The 17604-nt window shown below is 40.5% G+C and overlaps 1 protein-coding gene across 1 annotated transcript; it reads right to left on the bottom strand.

Annotated features, from left to right (window-relative positions):
- Positions 1-10521: 10521 nt before the first annotated feature.
- Positions 10522-11463, bottom strand: LOC112071907 (olfactory receptor 4S1-like). Its single transcript, XM_024139331.1, is given in 1 exon segment — positions 10522-11463. A coding segment is annotated over 1 exon segment (942 nt).
- Between the last annotated feature and the right edge of the window lie 6141 nt (positions 11464-17604).

Genomic DNA, 17604 nt, shown 5'->3' with positions numbered 1-17604 from the left:
AAAAAGGAGAGATAGAAATTTGGGGTGCAAAGGAGCAAAATAAATAAATAAAATACAGTAGGTAAAGAGGGTAGTGTGGGGGCTAAATTATAGATGGGCTATGTAACAGGTGCAGTAATCTATGAGCTGCTCTGACAGCTGGTGCTTAAAGCTAGTGAGGGAGATAAGTGTTCCAGTTTTCAGAGATTTTTTGTAGTTTCGTTCCAGTCATTGGCAGCAGAGAACTGGAAGGAGAGGCGGCCAAAGGAAGAATTGGTTTTGGGGGTGACCAGAGAGATATACCTGCTGGAGAGCGTGCTACAGGTAGGTGCTGCTATGGTGACCAGCGAGCTGAGATAAGGGGGGACTTTACCTAGCAGGGTCTTGTAGATGACCTGGAGCCAGTGGGTTTTGCGAACGAGTATGAAGCGAGGGCCAGCCAACGAGAGTGTACAGGTCGCAGTGGTGGGTAGTATATGGGGCTTTTGGTGACAAAACGGATGGCACTGTGATAGACTGCATCCAATTTATTGAGTAGGGTTTTGGAGGCTATTTTGTAAATGACATCACCGAAGTCGAGGATTGGTATGTGGTTCATTTTTAACAGGGTAAGTTTGGCAAGCATAGTGAAGGATGCTTTGTTTGCGGAATAGGAAGGCCAATTCTAGATTTAACTTTGGATTGGAGATGTTTGATGTGAGTCTGGAAAAAGAGTTTACAGTCTACCAGACACCTAGTATTTGTAGTTGTCCCACAATATTCTAAGTCAGAGCCGTCCAGAGTAGTGATGTTGGACAGGCGGGCAGGTGCAGCAAGCGATCATTGAAGAGCAATGCATTTTAGTTTTACTTGTATTTAAGAGCAAATGGAAGCCACGGAAGGAGAGTTGTATGGCATTGAAGCTCGCCTGGAGGGTTGTTAACACAGTGTCAAAAGAAGGGGCCAGAAGTATACAGAATAGTGTCGTCTGCGTAGAGATGGATCAGAGAATCACCAGCAGCAAGAGCGACATCATTGATGTATAAAGGAAGAGAGTTGGTCCAAGAATTGAACCCTGTTGGCACCCCCATAGAGACTGCCAGAGGCCGGACAACAGCCCTCCGATTTGACACACTGAAACTCGATCAGAGAAGTAGTTGGTGAACCAGGCGAGCAATCATTAGAGAAACCAAGGCTGTCGAGTCTGCCGATGAGGATGTGGTGATTGACAGAGTCCAAAAACCTTTGCCAGTCAATGAATACGGCTGCACAGTATGTTCCTATCGATGGCGGTTAAGATATCGTTTATGACCTGAGCGTGGCTTGAGGTGCACCCAGACCAGCTCTGAAAACCAGAATTGCATAGCAGAGAAGGAATGGTGGGATTCGAAATGGTCGGTAATCTGTTTGTTGACTTGGCTTGCGAAGACCTTAGAAAGCAGGGTAGGATAGATATAGGTCTGTAGCTGTTAGGGTCAAGAGTGTCCCCCCCTTTGAAGAGGGGATAACCGCAGCGCTTTCCAATCTTGGGAATCTCAGACAAACGAAGAGAGGTTGAAAAGGCTAGTATAGGGGTGGCAACAATTTCAGCAGATTTTTAGAAAGAAAGGGTCCAGATTATCTAGCCCGGCTGATTTGTAAGGGTCCAGATTTTGCAGCTCTTTCAGAAACATCAGCTGACTGTATTTGGGAGAAAGAGAAATGGGGAGGCTTGGGCGAGAAGCAAGAGGGGAGGGCAGTGCTGTTGACCGGGTAGGGTAGCCAGGTGAAAGCATGGCCAGCCGTAGAAAAATGCTTATTGAAATTCTCAATTATAGTGGATTTGTCGGTGGTGACAGTGTTTCCTATCTTCAGTGCAGTTGGAAGCTGGAGGAGGTGTTTTATTCTCCATGACTTACAGTGTCCCAGAACTTTTTTGATTTGTGTTGCAGGAAGCAAATTTCCTGCTGAAAAAAGCTGCCTGGCTTTTCTAACTGCCTGTTGTATATTGGTTTCTAGCTTCCCTGAAAAGTTGCATATCACGGGGGCTTTTCGATGCTAATGCAAACGCCATAGGATGTTTTCTGTTGGTTAAGGGCAGTCAGGTCAGGAAGAGACCAAGGCTATATCTGTTTCCTGGTTCTAATTTTCTTGAATGGGGCATGCTTATTCAAGAATGGTGAGGAAGGCATTTAAAAAAAATATCCAGGCATCCTCTACTGACGGGATGAGATCAATATCCTTCCAGGATACCTCGGCCAGGTCGATTAGAAAGGCCTGCTCGCTGAAGTTTCAGGAGCGTTTGACAGTGATGAGTGGAGGTCGTTTGACCGCTGACCCATTACGGATGCAGGCAATGAGCAGTGATCGCTAAATTCTTGGTTGAAAACAGCAGAGGTGTATTTGGAGGGCAAGTCGGTTAGGATGAATATCTATGAGGGTACCCGTGTTACCGGAATTGGGGTGGGTACCTGGTAGGTTCATTGATAATTTGTGTGAGATTGAGGGCATCAAGTTTAGATTGTAGGATGGCTGGGGTGTTAAGCATGTTCCAATTTAGGTCGCCTAGCAGCACGAGCTCTGAAGATAGATGGGGGGCAATCAGTTCACATATGGTGTCCAGAGCACAGCTGGGGGCAGAGGGTGGTCTATAGCAGGCGGCAACGGTGAGAGACTTGTTTTTAAAGAGGTGGATTTTTAAAAAGTAGAAGTTCAAATTGTTTGGGAAACAACCTGGATAGTAAAACAGAACTCGTGCAGGCAATCTTTGCAGTAGATTGCAACACCGCCCCTTTGGCCGTTCTATCTTGTCTGAAAATCTTGTAGTTGGGGATGAAAATGTCAGAATTTTTGGTGGTCTTTCTAAGCCAGGATTCAGACACGGTAAAACATCGGGTTGGCAGAGTGTGCTAAAGCAGTGAAAACAAAACAACTTAGGGAGGAGGCCTCTAATGTTTAACATGCATGAAACCAAGGCTATTACGGTTAACGAAGTCATCAAAAAGAGAGCGCCTGGGGAATAGGAGTGGAGCTAGGTACTGCAAGGGCCTGGATTCACCTCTACAATCACCAAGGAACAGAGGAGGAGTAGGATAAGGGTACGGCTAAAAGCTATGAGAATGGTCGTCTAGAACGTCTAGAACAGAAGAGTAAAAGGACGTTTCTGGGGCGATAAAATAGCTTCAAGGAATAAAGTACAGACAAAGGTATGGTAGGATGTGAAATACAGTGGAGGTAAACCTAGGTATTGAGTGATGAATGAGAGAGATATTGTCTCTAAGAAACATCATTGAAAACCAGGTGATGTCAATCGAATATGTGGGTGGTGGAACTGAAAGGTTGGATATGGTATAGTGAGCCAGGGCTAGAGGCCTACAAGTGAAAATAAGCCAATAAACACTAACCAGAACAGCAATGGACAAGGCATATTTAACATTAAGGAGAAGGCATGCTTAAATCGAGTGTAAGGGGTGTAGGATTGGTTGGGGTCACGGGTCAGACAGCTGGGTTAGTTGGCTATCGGTAAGCAAGATAGCATAGGATGGAGGTCTATTTTTAGACACCTCGTGCCGTTTTCGTCGGTAGATATTAGTGGGGTTCCGTGTGGTAAGAGGGGAATCAACCAATTGGCAAATAGATATAGTGACCCAAAGAAAAAAATTTTTTTTGTCCGATATACTTATTCAGATAGCAGCCGATAAGACAGCTAACGATTAGCGGCCCCAGATTGAAGCGTTCAGGTAACCGTCGCGACGGAGGTGCCAGTTGGATAACTCCCTCGGGCAATAACGTCGGCAGTCAGCCGTGAAGGCCCGGTGGGGCTCCGTATCTGCAGCAAAAAAAAAAAAAAACGGGTCCGGATAGGTGACTGTAGCCCAGGAATGGCTGATGAACTCCTCAGCTGGCTAGCTCCGGAATAATTTAAGTTTGCTCCGGGATCGACGTAAGCCAATAGTCACACGGTTTGCAGCTAGCTAGCTGCGAAATCAATGCAAATGCCAAGAGCCTGCGGCTGAAATCCGGAGAAACTGAGAGAAAAAAAAGTGCCGGTAGATTATCGAGCTAAAGGAATAGCTGATGACCACAAAACGTGGGCAGCTGAAACACCAAACGCTAGCCAGCAAACCGGCTAACTTCTGGGCAGCTTCAGATTAGCTTTCGGCTAGCTTTCTGGTTAGCTTTCTGGCTAGCTTCTGATTAGCCCCTGGCTAGCTTCCACTGTGGATTTTCAGATTTGAGGTAAATAATACTTTTTTTTGTAAATTGGTGAGGCGGGTTTGCAGGAAAGCTTTTGCAGGAAAGCTTTTGTAGTTGAGTTCTTGGATATATAAAATATATATAAAAGATATGCGAAGAAGGTGTAAATATATATATAATCAGGACAAGACAGTACGAGGACAAAAATGACGTCTGAACTGCTAAGCCATCTTGGAAACACGCACATTGTGGCCTGCTGGAGGTCATTTTGCAGGGCTCTGGCAGTGCTCCTCCTTGCACAAAGGCGGAGGTAGCGGTCCTGCTGCTGGGTTGTTGCCCTCCTACGGCCTCCTCCACGCTCCTGATGTACTGGCCTGTCTCCTGGAGCGCCTCCATGCTCTGGACACTACGCTGACAGACACAGCAAACCTTCTTGCCACAGCTCGCATTGATGTGCCATCCTGGATGAGCTGCACTACCTGAGCCACTTGTGGTGGGTTGTAGACTCCGTCTCATGCTACCACTAGAGTGAAAGCACCGCCAGCATTCAAAAGTGACCAAAACATCAGCCAGGAAGCATAGGAACTGAGAAGTGGTATGTGGTCACCACCTGCAAGAACCACTCCTTTATTGGGGGTGGTATTGCTTAATTGCCTATAATTTCCACCTTTTGTCTATTCCATTTGCACAACACAGCATGTGAAATTTATTGTCAATCAGTAATCAGTGTTGCTTCCTAAGTGGACAGTTTGATTTCACAGAAGTGTGATTGACTTGGAGTTACATTGTGTTCCCTTTATTTTTTTGAGCAGTGTATATATATATATATTTATACACACAGTACCGTTCAAAGGTTTGGGGTAATATCTACATAGGCGTACAGAGGCCCATTATCAGCAACCATCACTCCTATGTTCCAATGGACGTTGTGTAAGCTAATCCACGTTTAGCATTTTAAAAGGCTAATTGATCATTAGAAAACCCTGAAACCTTGAAATTCTGTTAGCACAGCTGAAAACTGTTGTCCTGATTAAAGAAGCAATAACACTGGCCTTCTTTAGACTAGTTGAGTATGTGGAGCATCAGCATTTGCTCCAAAAACTATTCCTTACTGAAATTGATAGATACAGCAGCTTCTGAAAAAACTAAGTATGTAACACTGAATAAACTGATGTAAAAGGTAAGCCCACCTTATAGCCCACATGTCACCATTACATCCATCCCTAACGGAAAATAGGCCTGTACAGTATATACAAGCTTGGGGATTGTTTGACATTTTGAGAGAGAAATTTAGGGAAATACTGTAGCATGAAAACAAACTACATTCTGTCTGAGATCTGGATGCATGTCATGTTTRCTGAGGGCCAACTGTTCAATGTAACATGATATCTGTGTGCCAGCTATCTGACAGATGACTAGCTTTGGTATTCTTCAGAAATGTTGAGTCATACCAGAAAGAAAACTACCTGGGACACAAGAGTAACATGTTGCCTAATTTTGATAGCTTATTCTGTCCTCACAAAATCCAGATAATTCATTCATAATGACAAATATACTGTATATACTGTATTTTGTTCTTATTGAGAAGTCGGAGGACCAGATACCCATTTTTAAATGTACATTTATGTCATTTAGCAGACGCTCTTGTCCATAGCGACTTACAGTTAGTGCATTCACCTTAAGATAGCTAGGTGGGACAACCACATACCCATCTTGTTTTTCCAGGGTTACTGTAAGATATGTTTGACCCACAGAATAAAATAATACAGCAAGGGTAATGATGATGGATTGCATCTAGAAAACTCATTGGTCATGTACTCTATCCATCCTGTAAAAAGCTGTAAAAACMTTTGGAGTTCTGTCAATGAAAATGATGTGTGAAACATACCAAATGGTACCCTATTCCCTATATTGATCAGAGGCCTCTGGTCAAAGGTAGTGCACTATATAGGGAATAGAGTGCCATTTGGGAGACACAACTTCTGTCATTGCCTCTGGGTTGATAGGCTCTGAAACTGTACTGTGGGCCTAGGGAAGTCCAGAGTGTCAATAACAGTCCTTATTTTTACCTGAGCAGGAAATGCTCTGGGCCTAGGTTTTAGACTATAGCTAGGACTCAGGGTTCTGAGTTATTCCCTGTTTTCCCTGGTTAGATCATATGGTCAGGATAAACTACAGTGCCCTAACTAGGTATGTAGCCTGGGTACCGGTCTGTTTGTGCTAACATTCCACTCCTTGTCTTTCCATACTTTTTCTTTACTGTACATGGTGCACAATACATGGCACTCAAACTCCTGCTAATTAGATAATGAGAGAGTTGATAGCATTGCCTGCCCAGCCCATTGGTGATGTTACATACTTCTTCTACATTGTAGAGTACCAGAATAGAGGGTCCCCACACATATATTGTTTTAACACGATCTCAGACCACTAACACAGCCTGTTCATAACATTAAGGATGTGTATTCTTCTGATGTGCTTTACTATCCTTCCAAACTACTTTTTTATTTAGGAATGTCACTCTGGCCATGTGTAACAGTGTTGCTTCCGTCCCTCACCTTGCCCCAACCTGGGCTTTAACCAGGGACTATCTGAACACATCGACAACCGAAATGGCCTGTCCTTGGTGTATTKTTTTTCATCAATGCCATCATTATCTCCCTGAGTTTGCGACTGCAATTTTGTGGTAATGTTATAGACAGAGTGTATTGTGAAAACTACTTGCCTGTTCAAATATTACACAAAAATATAATATGGGGTCTTGTAACTGTGCTTTCTTTGGCTATTTCCTCTAAATATGTTAAGTKTTTTACAMAAAGCATTTAACACCTGTACACCACATAGAACCTCTTTGCTGAACTTCTTCTTTGGCTGGTTATTTMTGARTCTACAAGGCAGATATGAAACTGCAGATCTTCCACCTATACTTCACACCATTTTATTTGTTAATTTTCTGATATGTCCACCCCTTTTCAATCCTATTATGTATGTCATTAGGATTGTTAAAATCAGGCAGGCTGGTAAAAAGGTATGAGGCCTTAACCCTGAAACATAACATGATTGTTTATTTTTGTAATATTGAATTATGTGTTTTTTAAGTTCTTATAATTGACTATACAAATACTTGGCCCGAAGATCATTTTTAAAAAGCATGAAGTTTGTAATGTATTATCATTGAGAATGTTTTTTGTCATATTAGGTATCTGATCTTTATAATTCGCCAATTAAGTATGATGTTCCTCAAGGCTCTTTTCTAGGAAAGTTCTGGTTTTCTACAGTTTTCAGAATTGGGCTGAAAAATTATATTCTGCTGGCAAAAATGTGTCAATAGGACGTTCCCGGAACGTGGTCGCCTAAAGTGGTCAGGACATTGTGTCATTGTCACCTGGAGGTTTTAGTTCCCAGTTTATCCCGGTGGCTTCCCTGATTACTTTTTAGATTTMGTTTTATTTTCTATTTATTTCATTTTTTCGATAGTATCTCTTCAGTTTGTTTTGTTCAGTTTGGAAAGAGCAGGGTTAATACTGAAGAGAAAATATCCAATCAGGATTTTTCTTTGTTGGTCTCTGGGTAAAAAAAATCTAGGTAGCTCAGCCAGCCATTGCCTAAGTCTTCAGAAGCTGGGTAACCGAAAGGTCGCTGATTCGAGCCGGTAAGGTATAAAGTTGTGCAACTGACTTGGTATCCCCTTTCCCTGCCAATCAACTGTGTTAGAGCGGGATTGTGGAATGAACCAACCACATTTTGATCTGCAATGGGTGGAACCATAAAAAAAAAAAATGACGTGTCTAGGCACATCACTACTGAGAGCGCAAGAGCAAATAATCAGTGGCCGAACCAGGATCCGTACTGAACGTCCTCTTATCGTCCCGAGGTTAACGTCATGTTTTAAAGTTCCTAAGATTTTCTCAGAATGTCAGTGGGATAACGTCTCGCTCAAACCCTTAAAGCAATGTTTCCCAAACGTGGTCCTGTGGACCACAAGGGTTGACAGTTGATTCAAATAATGAACTAATTAATCATCAAGCTTTGATTATTTGAATCTTATTTGAATCCCCCCTCTTCCCCCTCAGACGATCCTGTAGGTCAGATGTGGAGGTCCTGGAATGGTGTGGTTACACGTGGTCTACGGTTGTGAGGCRGGTTGGACGTACTACCAAATTCTCTAAAACAACTACTTTGGGTAGAGAAATTAACATTAAATTCTCTGGCAACAGCTCTGGTGGACATTCCTGCAGTCAGCATGCCAATTGCACGCTCCCTCAAAACATGAGACATCTGTGGCACTGCATTGTGTGACAAAACTGCACATTTTAGATTGGCCATTTATTGTCCTGTGGCACTGCATTGTGTGACAAAACTGCACATTTTAGAGTGGCCATTTATTGTCCCCAGCACAAGGTGCACCTGTGTAATGATCATGCTTTTTAATCAGCTTCTTGCCACACCTGTCAGATGGATGGGTTATCTTAGAAAAGGAGAAATGCTCACTAACAGGGATGTAAACACATTTGTTCACAAAATTTGAGAGAAATAAGCTTTTTGTGTGTATGGACATTTTCTGGGATCTTATATTTCAGCTAATGAAACATGGGTCCAACACTTCACATGTTGCATTTATATTTTAGTTTTGTGTACTTATTTCAGTGTAATAATGAATGGGGGTGAGGTTGGTGAAAATCAGACATGTCAAACATTTGCTAATTTGTGAAATATTGTCATACCTTTTATTCACTTGCTGATCTCCATTGGCTACCTGTCTCTCAAATAAATTGGTTAAAAATTCTCCTCATTTACTAGGCTCTTAACGGCATCGAACCAGCCTACCTGTCAGACCTACTCTCCCCTATGAACCTCCACGCACCCTAAGTTCCAGCAATGCCAAATTGCTCCATGCCCCGAGGACCTGGCTCCCAACAGCAGTTGGGAACAAGACTAAGGGCTGGAATACAGGACCCAGATTAAGACTGGTCCTAGAATAAAACATATTCTCAATGGAGAATCTCCATTGACAGTGTGGTTTAGTTCAGGAGTAGACTCTGGGTCRGGGAAACCAACCCTTTGTCAGAGACTTGGATTGGTTTCACTGAACTATTTATTTGTTGTACATGGTGCACAATACATAGCACACAAACTCCTGCTAAAATGTTAGAGAGATCTGATAGCATTGCCTGCCCAGCCCATTGGTGATGGGGTGGTAGGTATCCTAGTGGTCAAGAGCAAGGTTCACAAGTGAATTTATTTCTCTCCCAATTTTAGCTTCCATAAACTAAGTTAGCCTTTGCTTAGCAAACACAATAGAGGGAGGATAACACAAAACAGTGAACACAATCAAACAAAAACAGGTTTCAGTGCAGGTGGAGGGGAAGCATCTTGGCATCAACCTCAACTTAAATCATCATTTCATCCAAGCAATACTTCTCTTAGCAAAACCTAGGCTTAGCTCTTAGCTCTGCCACAGCTTCAAACTAAAATGTCTGCTTCAACACCGTAGTTTCCCTCTCACCTGCACCTTCCCCTGGGTCTCAGTTCCTTTGTCCAGTGTCTGTGTTCTTTTGCCCAACTTAATATTTTCTTTTTATTGGCCAGTCTGAGATCTGTCTTTTTCTTTGCAATTTTGCATAGAAGGCCAGCATCCCGAAGTCGCTTCTTCACTGTTGASGTTGAGACTGGTGTTTTGTGTGTACTATTTAATGAAGCTGTCAGTTGAGGACTTGTGAGGCTACAATCGTCATTTACAACATTAACAATGTCTACACTGTATTTCTGATCAATTTGATGTTATTTTAATGGACAAAAAATGTGCTTTTCTTTTAAAAACAAGGAAATGTCTAAGTGACCCCAAAGTTTTGAACGGTAGTGTACATACAAAAATTCCTCACTTTGTAGGATTATTTTTCATGTACAGATTTTGGGCGGAGTAAATACTCTCGCATGGAACAACAAGGAGCTAATCACAGTTCTCAATTAATCAATTAGCAAGCACTAGATTAGGAGTACATGGGCTAAAAACGTGCAAAGTAATCAATGGGCATTTGTCTCACCTGTGACATATACACAGCTAATTTTCCTTAATTGGTCAGGGTAAGAAGATGACTCCATGAAGTCAAACGCTCTATCTCAGTCATTAAAACAACAAATAAGTGGGCCAAGGTTATTACACCTCATGTCCTTGAAAAAAAATTCTGACGAAGGCCATTGATGGATCAAATATCATGATTTTAATATTTCAATAAATAAAGTACCACGTGTTTAATTGTGCACGAGTTGCACTTTTTCCTTCCTAATTTCCATTAAAAAGAACATATGCAAATGGTCAAACTTTATGTAAAATAGATCAACAAGAAAGATATGTTGATACACACTACAGTACATCACCACAATAAATTAGGTCAAGGCAGCAACTTTCCGGTTGAACATCTGTCCAACTCTATTCCGAATCCGAGTGAGTTTCATCCCGTATATGATAGGGTTCACCAGAGGAGGCACAACTAGGAACTCCACCGCCATGATATTCCTCAGGGCCAGCAGGCTGGTGTTGCTGCCGTAGCGAGCGTACATCACATCGAAGGTGAGGGATATGGTGAAGTTAGTCAGGGTGATCAGATGAGGCAGACAGGTCTGCATGAACTTCTTRCTCTSCYCKCGGGAARGCAAAGASGCTTTGATGATGTTCARYTAGGATATCAGGATGAGTATCATTTGAGAGATGTGAGAAAAAGTGGCAATGAAGCCGTAAAGGTTGTTCAGAGTGGTGTCAGCACATGAGAGCTTCACGACSGCCCAGTTTGAGCAGTAGAGTTTATCGATGTCGASGCCACAGAGGGGTAARRTAGCTGTTAMTCCCATCCCYAWGCRACTTTCTAGCCATGAGAAAAMCCACGTAAMAAGAAGCAGTGTCCACACTTTTCGAGTAGTCATGATAGAGTGGTATTGTAACGGCTTACAGATGGCAACATACCTGTCATATGCCATCACTGTCAAGCTGGTGAATTCACAGAAAGCATAGGAGTAGATTACCAATATCTGGGTCATGCACCCAGAGTATGAAATCACATGAGAGTCAAATAAAAGGTCATAAAGTATCTTTGGGTAGAAAGCTGAAGCACCATAGATACCATTAATACACAGATTACAGAGAAATAAATACATAGGGTCATGCAACATTTTCTCCAGAAAAATGGTAASGATCAGTATCAGATTCACAAAAATGGTGAAGATGTATAGGATGAGAGTAAATGAGAAGTAGATGTGTTTGTTTGTCTGTGTCACGTTCAGTCCATGCAGCACAAACACTATCTCCTGGGAGGAGTTGAACTCTATTGTCATTGACAGCAGGCACACACGGGTGGTGTACACAGGACCTGAGAATGTTCAGTTTATCCAAGTTTTGATGGTTGGTCTAGATTATTTTTAAAAATTATATTCTAACAGTAACTGACAACCATACAGCAGTCTGTCAGCCTCTCAACAATGATATCTCTCCTTTAAACAGTGTCGTTGGCATTCAGAGGTTGAATATTATTTTGATTGCAGAACAACCCTAAACCACCCAGCTTCAGCACCCACCTAGAGTACAGTAAAATGCAGTGAGCATAGTCTGGCATTCAACATATCACATTCTGGTGTGCATGAAGCATTATAAATATTTCTTAATCTTCACAAATCTTAATTTAACTAAAAGTTTAAAAAAAATATTGAACTGAATTAGATGATTAATCAAACAAAGTAATTTCAAAGTCTTCAAAGTTCCCCTTGAAAGATAATAATTGATTATCATTTGTATGGTTGATCAATGATAAAAACAACAAATCAAGTTCTCCTTAAGTTCTCCTTGAAGATGATCATTCGTATGGTCTGTGTATTTGTATGGTCTCTGTATCTCTCTTCTGAGGGCCAGAGCAGAACACCTCCACCTGAGCAGACCAGATCATACCTACAGTAGGTATGACACTTCTCCACTCTCCGCACCACACCTTTATGGGGCAGTATCTGAGTATCTCAACTGCCATAGCAACGTGTGAGATGTATGGAGTGACAGACAGGTGAACCCCTCAGACACACACTGCTCACTCTGGAGGTTACCTTCCTAATGAGACCACGGATATGAGATCAATTCCAAAACATTATTTTGTTCATGTAGCACGGTAATATTGTTCAAGATCATATTAACGCTTTCCAACAATTTCAATGTTTTCAAAGTTGTTCAAGTTTATTTGCCACCTTACTTAATTTTGAACAGAACTTGTTTAGAGCATGGCCAAACTCCTACAGATGTCGGATCGTAATTTGTTCTTTCTTGTCGAGGAGAATTTTCCTGCACATCAGGAAATAAAAATTAGCCTCATGATTTAGATAGATTCAGTGAAAACCCACAGTTCTTATTCTCTCCATGTGGGGGTAGTCAACACAGCACCAAATAGGTTACATTTGTACTTGTACTCATTACCCTTTTCACGTGTGAGTTTCAAATATCTCTAACGGTTGTCCCAGCGTGAGTTTATTTATGAGCGTGATGCCAGAGTGCACTCACTATTCCAAAATGTGATTGTTATGCATCAGGACAGTTAACCCGTGCTGCCCTCAAACCACGGCATGCTAATTACCTATAGGCTATATTTCAACTTGTCAATTTCAAATGATTTTCTAACAAGGTTGATTTTCTAACAACAGTTTGAATTGAGGTGTGTTCCGCCACGTCATTAATTCACATATGAAGTAGCTAATTTCACAGTTGCGGACAATTTATGTTTTTAGGCTTTACAAACTTCTCTCTTCATCGAGAGCCCAAGCACTTCCCCAGATCAAGTATGAAGACATAACGCATCTCTAGTCGGGCCTTACACAAACTTTTTCCGCCTGGTTCATTTTCTGGCTGGTGCCCGCATTGCTTTCATTGTTGTTTTCCTTACTACAAATAATAACTTTGGACATGTGTGCGTTCCTATTAAAGTAAGTGCCATATTTTCTGTACATCTTGTTGTCGTTTTTACTGTAGCATACCGTATGCATGTATGGAGCATAATTTATTTACTGTTTTATTCACGTTTTCAAATCTTGGTGACAAATCATGCATTCTGATTCTGGCATAGATTGTAATGCACACATATGTGTGTAAAATACTTTTTTGAAGGTTATGCTGATTATAATGAGCTAATGCTAAGCTATTTGCCAGTTATGTGTGGCGCCATGTTTGTTGACATCATACAATGCATTCTGGTTGTCACGTAAGCGTCTGTCAGACCAAAGATGTTATAACAAATGAGGTCACGGGATAGTTCACTCGACTGACTTATGGTGCTTTCAAGACAACTGGGAGCTCTGAAAAATACGAGGTCAAATCATGACGTCAGTGGTCTTCAGGTCTGAAAGTCGGAGTTCTAGAAAGAGGCATGAATTCCCGAGTTGGAATTCCAAGCTGGATGACCGTTCAAAAAGATTTTCCCAGTCGGAACTCTCTTTCTTCCCAAGTTCTCAGTTGTCTTGAACGCACTAAAGTTTCAGATTATTTTGTGCCGAATATAAATTAATGGTAAATCATGTATTGTGACATTTTGTAGTGACTTTTAAATAAGAATAGAATATGTTTCAGTATACTTCTACATTAATGTGGATGCTATCATGATTATGGATAGTCCTGAATTAATCGTGAATAACGATGAATGAGAAAGTTAGACGCACAAATATCATACACCCCCAAAAGAATGCTAAGCTCCCCTGTTATTGTAATGGTGAGTGGTTAGCATGTCTTGGGGGTATGATATTTTTCCGGCTGTAACTTTCTCACTCATCATTGTTCACAATTCATTCAGAACTATGGAACTTTGCATTGTGCAGCGAAACTGCTTGAGCTGTTTAAATACTATTTGACAGTCTGACTTTTTAGTTTGTCCTATTAAATACAACTTTATTTTCCACAGCCTTTGTTTTTTGTTCTTTTGGTTCATGTGTTTTATTACCTTTTGTTAGTTTTTTATCCTTAATTTCGTGTGAAAATACAGTTTGAAAATAAAAATAATGTTTGAGTTTAAGTTTTATTTGATATTGGATCTTGAAATGATGGAATGACAATAGTTGTATGAATATAGATTCCAATAGTGTATTAGTCTTTTTGAGATATTTTTTTAATATATTAACTAATTCCAAAGACTATGCTACTGCACAGATTTGGAGAAGATTTATGCAGAACTGATCAGGACGAATGAGAACAATGGTCAAGGTGTTATTAAGAGCTATTAGCATGTGTGGAGATCCAGGTCCTTCCAAAGCTGAAGACTCGGACTGGTGAAATTCACAGAAATTCCAAACTCATGACTGTTGAAATCTGTTTTTATTGTGACTTGTCAATACTTGGCTTTTCCTTGCCAAAGTTACGCGTTCGAATCTCATCACAGACAACTTTAGCATTTTAGCTAATTAGCAACTTTGCAAATATTTACAACTTTTTTAGCTACTTAGCATGTTAGATAACCCTAATCTTAACCCTTTAACCTAACTCATAACCTTAACTCCAACCTTAACCCTAACTTCTAACCTAGCTAACATTAGCCAACTAGCTAACATTAGCCACATCAAATTATAATTATAATTCAGAATTAAAATTTGTAACATATAATGCAAATTGTAATTCTTTGCGAACATACTAAATGGAGGGAAACAGACTTACTTTAGTATGTTATGTTTAACACTGAGTCCAGGTTGAATAGTGAGGTAGACTACAGAATGGAATGCAAGGTTGAATAGTGAGGTAGACTACAGAATGGAATGCAAGGGCGTAGAAAGAAAGATTGTAAAACAAGAAACACGCAAAAAGGCAGCTCATTAATTTTGTATCTATATATTATCGAAAAAGAGGACATCTTAAAGGGAAACTTGCCCATCTCCAGCACCATCCTAACATCAACATATGTGAAAGTGGTACGTTTATGTTTTTATAGTAAAAAAAAGATAGAGGAAGATAAGTGATTCCAATGGCATCCTCAGTGTGCATTGTGTGATTCTGACCAATTGTGAGTAGGCATTTCTTGATGTTGGGATGAGGTAATTTAAACACATTTCTCTGTCTTTCTTATTACATAAAAACAGTGCCATTTTCACATACAGTATGTGTTGATGTTGGAGATGGTGAATATGAAGTTTCCCTGTAAGGTTTCTAGCGAACCTAAGGTTGCTAATCAACTGTAAAAAATGTGTTCAATTAAGTGAAGGCTTAACTGAATGAACAGAGACAAAATGCAATATCGTAGTTTATCAAAATAGTTTGGGTATTGGCCTAGTCTCCAGGGAAAGATTTTTGATTGCAGGTAGCCAGCCCTATGTCACATCAATGGATGGTGTGAAAACCGATAATGTTTGTGTTTCACTGGCTGAGTTGATTGGCTGATTTTAGATGATGGCCCATCAGTTGATTGACAGCTGATTGAACAGCTTATTTCACCATCCACAATCCTACAATATCCCCAACCCTGTCTCTTTAATCATGTGAGTATTTGGTCATTATCAATTAAGAATGTGATCACATTGATTGGATGAAGATACATTTATCAAATGATCAAATCCAAATGTGTAACGATCGTCTTGAGGAGAGAGATTGGACCAAGACGCAACGGGTAATGAAGACATGATGAATTTATTAAACAAGACGAAAACGAACTACACTTGATAATTACCAAAATGACGTAGACAGACCTGAACTGGAAAAACTTACATAAACACGCAGAACAGGAATAGACTACACAAACCGAAACGGTCCCGTGTGGCGCGACAAACACAGACACGGAAGACAATCACCCACAAACAAACAGTGAGAACATCCTACCTTAATATGGTTCTCAATCAGAGGAAATGAATTACACCTGCCTCTAATTGAGAACCATATCAGGTAACCCATTTACCAACATAGATACACATAACATAGAATGCCCACCCCAACTCACGCCCTGACCGACTAAACACATAAAAAACAACAGAAAACAGGTCAGGAATGTGACAAAATGACTTCACAACAATTGTAACAATGAAAATCACCTCTTTACATGTACAGTTTAACATTATGTTTAGTTATATTTGCAGCACTATGTCAATGGACATACCCTGACAGTACTATTGCCTGTGTCACCACCTTATTAATAGGCATATACAGCGTGCAGTAGAATGCGTTAATCAGTTGATTGACAGGTGTAGACCTAGGCTACTGTGAAACTAGAAACGTTCCTCTAGTGTGGATGCTAGCTATAATTTGTCATTATAGATATGGTCTTTGGTGGCCCTTAGTTGAGATTTCCAAACTGTTATGCGCAGGCTACAGTAGCATACTCTACTTTCAGTTTGATGTTGGCATTTGAAGTCATCCTTGTTCTGCATTGAAAGCCTGTATTGTGTGGCTTTAATATGTGTATTTTCACTTCGTAAAGATGTCAAGATGTTTATGCATTTGAGCCAATGATCCAAAGACGGTTTCACTGAGCTGACAAACTATGCTTCGACGTGTAAATTATTTGACTTTGTTTTACTTTTTGAAAACATTGAACTAAATGCAATTACAGTACTTATAGGTCTAATGTATAACTAAATCTATTAAAAAATAAAATTACGATCAGATGGTGGAACTCCTCCATTCATTCAGTGCGTCAATCAAAAGTAAAAGGACAAAATTGCAATGTATTCAAGGCTTAAAATTCCTCCGATTTTAATATATATTTTTTTAAATCTCTGACCTTATTCTCAGAATATAGAGTTTATATTCTATTTGGTTGTTTGTTTTCTCTTTCAATGGAAGAATCAGTTAGCATAACATKTATTGTTGATTGCTAGGTCTGTGCATGTTCTATGAATTTGAAGGGGGGTCACCTTGGGGTCATGATAGGGGCTGCACCAAATGTTTGATGTATTATAATAATTGATTATGTTTGTTGTATTAATAGAAGGGGAAAGGCTATAAGACCCCTCCCACACTACTAATATTGTTCCACAGTTCTTTTCTAGTCTCTGCTTCTTATAAGAAACGGTCTGAGAGATGTGTGTTATTGCAGTCAAAACAGGGTGTCCACGAGAAAGTGCAAGGCTAAAAGAGATTCATAGACACAGAACCCTGCAGGGGAGTGAAAGAGATACGAGACTAGTCAGACATACCACTATAAAGCAACTTTAGGGAGTGGAAAATTACTGCTGAGCCCTTAGAAAACACTGTAACTATAGTCTCTCCTGCAAGTTTGTATAACTGTATATGCATGGGATTGGTCTCATGAGTAGAAGGTGTTGACTTAGGCAGTTACATCACTAGGGGTTGACTGCAAGCATATTAAAGCAACTTGGACCCTTTCCTATTTTGCAGAACTTACTCAGAAACATGCATGCTATATTCCCGTTGTCAACTTCTGTCTGCAATTGCATTAATAAAGGTTTTTGATTGATTTACTTAAAGCTATTTTCTGAGTGCTGATTTCACCAATAAGCAAATGATTGACAAGG

Source organism: Salvelinus sp. IW2-2015, unplaced genomic scaffold, assembly GCF_002910315.2.
Source record: "Salvelinus sp. IW2-2015 unplaced genomic scaffold, ASM291031v2 Un_scaffold1765, whole genome shotgun sequence".
NCBI classification, from domain to species: domain Eukaryota; kingdom Metazoa; phylum Chordata; class Actinopteri; order Salmoniformes; family Salmonidae; genus Salvelinus; species Salvelinus sp. IW2-2015.
This window is presented reverse-complemented; position numbering and strand designations above follow the sequence as displayed.